At 45.5% G+C, this 5,997-nt stretch overlaps 1 protein-coding gene across 2 annotated transcripts in view; it reads left to right on the top strand.

Annotated features, from left to right (window-relative positions):
- Positions 1–5,300, top strand: part of chchd3a (coiled-coil-helix-coiled-coil-helix domain containing 3a) — a 56,238-nt gene extending 50,938 nt beyond the window's left edge. For both annotated transcript variants that reach the window (XM_031858870.1, XM_031858869.1), the window contains 2 exons: positions 1,398–1,533; positions 4,591–5,300. In XM_031858870.1, coding sequence (XP_031714730.1) covers positions 1,398–1,533; positions 4,591–4,614 — 160 coding nt within the window. In that variant the 3' untranslated portion in view covers positions 4,615–5,300. The remainder of the gene's footprint in view (positions 1–1,397; positions 1,534–4,590) is intronic.
- Positions 5,301–5,997: the final 697 nt, after the last annotated feature.

The raw sequence follows: 5,997 nt of genomic DNA, 5'->3' as shown, positions 1-5,997 counted from the left end.
AGTATTCCTTTGAGGTCTCCAGAGTTGCTGACGGGCAGAATCTCTTTCACGCCCATGCGAGCTGTTTAGCGAGGCAGATGGGGTGTCCTGAGCACTGGTGTGAGCAAAACGATGACACCGCTATTAGCATAATAGCCCTAGCATGCACATGCGTCGTCGTTATGGATTTTTATGGGGGGTGTGAGGAGACAGACAAAAGCAGTTAACATTGGGCAAGGCCCCAGCGCTGGCGGTACATCCCACCCCTCGGATTGGCCAAGAGGATCCAACACTTGCATACATCTCGCATTAAAAGTCCCATTTAAATGCACTTAAAGTTAGCGTAGCAGCTACTATTAGAAGTGCTAGCATCTGGATCATACCAGCTAAGACGGCAGCACTAAAGCCGTAGCAGACTTCAAGGAAAGACATGGGCATGCTAAGCTAGTGGTGTGTAGCCCGTAACCAGACATATTTGCATTCACAGTCTACTACAACAACAACAGCAACCTCCTGGTGGATGCGAAAAGATTGGATTTGCCATCTAGGCCACTCCAAGGTGACAGCTACGCAGGTTGTTTACGGTTGACTCTTTCAGGGTGAATCAATGGATGGATTCACTACCATCCAGTAGAGTGATCAATACTCTTCTCCGTGAGGTCTTTTGCAATCGTGTTCTAGTGGTAAGACATAAGAATAGGGACTAATTTCAAAGAAAGTATACTTAGCTCGCCGGTAATTTCAACCTCATCATCATTATCATCACCATCATCATCATAATCACCACGCTGTAACAACTAGGCCTTATTGCTTGTCTAGATTAAACTAGTGCTGTTTTCTTGTTTACTCTGCATTACGCATTGATTTGCCGAGTTGGCTTCTCTTCCATGCAGTCCCATAGCACTGATGAATCTTTTCCTTCTCCAGGGGATGAAGCCATTGTGGGAAGCCCTATTTGACACCTGCTATTGTCTGTTTTTAGAAAACGCTCTGACCTCTCCGTCGATGTACTAATCATGTCTGCATGGTTTGGCTGGATTGGCCTTTTTAACCTTCTTTACAGCAGATACAGTGATGTTAATCGGCAGGTATTCGGGACTGGAATGGCAGTAGCAAGAGAAGAGACAGAGGGGTGTACACACTATAGACCGCTGTATAGCTCAGTGGGATCTAACAATGCAGTGAGATACATCACCGTTGATATGCTCTTCTTGCAAACCAATTAAGTCTGTATAGCTCATACTCATTCGGTCAATCCCTCTGCTTTGCACATCCTTACACATTTTCCATGTTGCCTTCATTTTCTGTCCACGCTTTAAATCCTTCCACTCAACTCTCATCCCATCACACTTTTTCTCAGGTTCCACCCGTGCCTCAATTTTCACACCATGCCTCTCCCCTTCTCACCCCCCCTGCAGGCGGTATGAGGCATATCCTGTGTGTGCAGACCTGCAGGGCCAGATCCTCGCATGCTACAAGGACAACGTCGGAAAAACCCTGAACTGCTCCAACATAGCGGCACTCTACCTACAGTGTGTCAACAACACCAAACAGGTGCGCATTTACCCAACTAATCTGTTATCGCTTGTCGTATCTCGTGCAAACGTCATTTGACACGCTACGCTAGCATCTTTTGCATATGCTAAGTTATGTTTGTGTTTTTTGCATTCTTGTTGAGTGAAATGAATGAGCATTTCATTGCGTGCAACTTGTACCCTTTTCGAAAAATACGTAAAACTTAATTCGTATGAAACCCCCTCATGAATAACGTTGTTTTCCCCCTCTGAAAAGAATCACAAGTGTGTGCATGCACCCTCGTGGACGGACGATATGTAAGTTGTAGCGCCTCCTAATCCTGCGGTGTAGCTTTCATTTGAATCGATGTGTGCATTACAAAGTAGCCCCATGTGTGTGTTAGCTACACAATACGTCATTGGGCTTATAGACGTGTGTGTGTATGGTAGCTACACTTTAGGAGCCATTCCCCTTTTTTAAACGTCTAAATGAATTAATGTAATATACACGTACGCACCAGCATCCATTTACATGTGCTGGCTCCTGGCTTTTAGACAGGAGAATAGGATTTCCACCGGGCTACTGGCGCCTGAATACAGCTCGCTCTAAATAGCCAGTTTAAACCTTACGGCCTATTTCCATAATACCTGCTGACACAGGCGTTCCCCTGACTGTCTCTGTGTGTGTTTTAATGTAATAAGACCAAGGGAGTAGTGCTGCTGCTAGTTGGGTACCGTTGTCCTCTCCGTGCTCTCTACTTTCATTGCCAAGTGCAAATGTTTTCCCGCCATCTGTCTCCCCCGGTCGCACACTGTATGGTAATAGTAATGTCACTCAGGTTCATATTAACTTGATTCCACCTCTCTCACTTTGCAATATGTAACATCGCTTGGCTTCAAAAAAAGCTCAATTTACATTCATAGAGCTTTTCTATTAGATTTTTTTTTTTTTCTTTTTATGCAATTGCATTGTTTTGCCGGAAATGAAGGAAACTGAGTTTTGTGTCTCTCGCTCACTCGTGAGTATTGGTATTGGATATAAAAGTCAGATGCAGGCTGCAGATTTTTTTTTTAAGCTATAGATCATGTAAATCGCACGATGTTTTATTCATCGTGTGGGCGCCCGCGCGTGCATTTAAGACGGCTACCTGTAGACTCGTCGAGATGCAAGCAAGGGTACGTTCACAGGCGGGATGCTGTTATGATCTTGTAAATTGTTTGGAAGCAAGCCTGAGACGATATGTTAATCCGCTTGTGTTTATCGCCCTGCGGCAATCACAGCACACTCCTGTTCATCTGCGCTTATCTGTATCAGACTTGCTTTTACCCATTTGGTGCAAAAAAAAAAGAACCAGTTCTGTGATAAGGCTTTAAAGGAATAATATGCAGAATTACACAGCCGACAAAATAGGGGGAAGGGAAGAAGTCGGATTGATATGAGCTGATGCAGCTTCCTGATTAGGATGTTTACACAGCTTTATCAGAGCCAAGCAGGGAGCTGCACTGAGAACAAATGTCAAAGGACGTGGCTTTGACCTCCTGGAGGTCAGAAGATCAAAACTGCGCTAACAGCCGCCTCTCATCTCCTCTCCTCTTTCTGTCAAAGCCACTCGATAGCAGAGGTCGGGCCGTTTTCAAATCTCTTTCCCCTTCTTCGTCCTTCCCCTTCAAATCTTCAATTCCACTTAATAATGCGGCACCATGGGTGTAGATGGGGAAGATGTCCAAGATTCTGTCTCGCTGGGGATAAAAAAAAAAGAAAATCCCCCAAATCTCAGTTTTACAATATTGACCCCTCGACTGGAGTCAGCCCAGCCGGCCTTTGTCACTGATAATTAGCGTTCTTATCGCCACAGTCAGTGATAACATTTAAACCCACTTTCGCTCTCTTTTGTGCCCTTTTTTTGCTCTGCCACCATCCCTCCTTCCCTCCTTCCTTCTGCTATCCCTCCTTCGCTCCCTCCTTCTGCTATCCCTCCATCCCTGGTCACATTCCTAATGCATTGAGCACTTAACAGGTCCCGATAGTAAACAGTGAGGAAGAGGCAGTCGAAGGACAGATAAAGTCTCCCTTTCTTTCTCCCTCTATGAGTAAGAGTTTATCATGGAAGCCCATCTTTCCATCCGCTGCTTGCCTCCTCATTCCATATTCTCACCGCATGGCCGCGTCTTTCTCCCTATCTTTTCCTTCCCCACTTCATTTTAGTTTTTTAACACTGACCCTTCCGTCTCCTTTTTGCTCTCAAAGGGCCAAGAGAGATCCCCGTTTGTGGTTTCTGAGGGTGTTGTGTTTGCTCGGTTCAAAGTGAAAAGGGAGGTGGCTCGTATAACTGTTCCAACAGCATCTTAAGTATTGACATTTCAATCCAAATTGCTGACGATTTAATTCGTCCTGTCTATATTTTTAGACGTCAGTAAATCTCGTCTCAGAATATATTTTATTTTTGATTCCATAGATGCGTTTTGGCCGTTTCTCTAATCAGTGATTACATGAAAGTTGGTGACCGATCTCTGAGAACGCGTATCGATATTGCATTAAGAAACACAAGTAGTCAAGACACCCATAGAGGTTCTAAAGACCCCCCCAGGCTAGCCACACGTACCTGGAAGGGAAAGCAAACGTGAACATCAAGTTATTACCCAATGAACTTACTCTATCTCGTCCAAAGCCCCAATTATTAAGTTGGTGAGTGAGGAAGAAGATCTTTTTCTTACTTTCTGTCTACGTAATCCTCTTCGTCATGTCCCCAGTTTCATCTCCCCCTTTTCTCTCTTTCGCTCTTCTTCTCTGAGGCGGTTTTCGTTCGGCGGCATCCGCTGCAATAGCACGGTTCAAATGGTTATTGACAGGCAGACGGGGAGTGCTGGGGATTTGTGGTTGCACTTATCGCTTACATGGAATCCACTGCCCTCGGGTCTTTTCTCCTCTCCTACAACTCACTCCATCCTCCACCGTTTTATTGTACTCCCAGGCCTTCCTCTGACCGACTTGTCTCCTGTGAGGGACGTAATATCTTTCTCCTTTGTTTGTTTGTCTATTTTCATTTTATCTCCGTCTCTCTAATGCACTTCTCTCTCTGCTTTTTTTTGTCTGCAGAACAAGTTGAGGACCGGGGGTTAAGGTAGCGAGTGGAAGAAAGAGAGAGCAATGAAGAGTTTATCGTGTGGGATTACTGATTATCGACCGACTGACTAACAGACCAAACCGGAGTGGAGGAAGGAGTGAGTCAGCACCAAGACACACACCCTCAGAACCCGCGTGGAGAACCAAACCCGGATCAGACGACAGGCACCGAGCACAGCACCCTGATAGAGAAATAGACATGTTTTCCCCTCCATTCTTCCCCCACTTCCCCACCTCTCTTACCTTTTGTCTATCTCTCCTGTGAGTGTGTAGCGAGGCAGGGACACAGTCTGCCATTTTGGAGACAGAGCAGGGACTGACAGGACCCTGCAGGCCTGAGTTTGGCCCACTAGAAGGACAGTAAATATGAACCGGACAAAAACCACAAAGAAAGCAAGCCGCCACTTGGACCCATCCCCTCTCACCTCGACACTGTTAGGAAAATAAAAGTCTATTTTTACGAGTAAAAGTCAGTCTTATTTTGTTGTCCATACTTGATTGTTGTCCTGCTCCTAATGCACTATCCCAGTAAACAAATACACATGTACCCATCTGTTTCGTCTTTGCATCTGTTCGTGCGAGATTGAGTTGTTAATAATGTAACTATCTGCGTGTTGAGTATTCATACAGACCAACGCTTGTGACAATGTGTGATCAGAGGAAATAAAAGACGAAACAATGCAGCAACTGTTGTTGAACTTTTCTCCGTGAATATTCAGCGGGCTCCATCTCTCTCGTGTGTGTCTGTGTGTATTTTATGGTAATTACAGCAAGCATTGTACATCTTTGATGGATGCGCGGCCCTCGTGTTGTCGCAACGACATTTTGCCAAACGGAGTGAATGAGCCCAAGAGAGGGGGGGGACTGGAGCGCTGGGGTAACATCCGTCCCAGATGTTCTGCTTCATAATCTAGCTTTCTCTCTGTTCCTCTAGCTGTCTGTCTTTCTTTATGAACCTCTGTTGTGTGAATCCTCGGTGCGCTCTAGCTATTCAGTGAACGAGCAGGGATCTCCTCTTCCTTATCCCCTCATTGTCCCACTTTCCTTTTTACTTATGTACTTCTTTCTGTCTTCTTCCTGACTAGAGTGTTTCTTTCTCTGCTCAGTCTCCCAGGCTAACGTTGCCTTGGAGGAGACGGCTTCTCTACGGTGTCTGCACTCTGCCAGACTCTCTGGGTTGGGTTTAAATGGATAGACAGACACTGTATGTATCTGTGTGTTTGGATTGACAGTGCACGCGGATGGGTGGGGTTATAATGCAGCCAGCCACACATGTTTTGTATGCAGTAATAGTGTGTGTGTGTGTGTGTGTGTGTGTGAGGGGACGCCGTCTGGGTTTGATGTGGAGGCAGGTGATCATATAGGAAACGTTATCTTAAT

The sequence above is a fragment of the Anarrhichthys ocellatus genome, unplaced genomic scaffold (assembly GCF_004355925.1).
Source record: "Anarrhichthys ocellatus isolate YVR2014 unplaced genomic scaffold, GSC_Weel_1.0 scaffold21, whole genome shotgun sequence".
Taxonomy (NCBI): domain Eukaryota; kingdom Metazoa; phylum Chordata; class Actinopteri; order Perciformes; family Anarhichadidae; genus Anarrhichthys; species Anarrhichthys ocellatus.
Note: the sequence above shows the minus strand (reverse complement) of the source record. Positions and strands in the feature narration are given on the sequence as shown.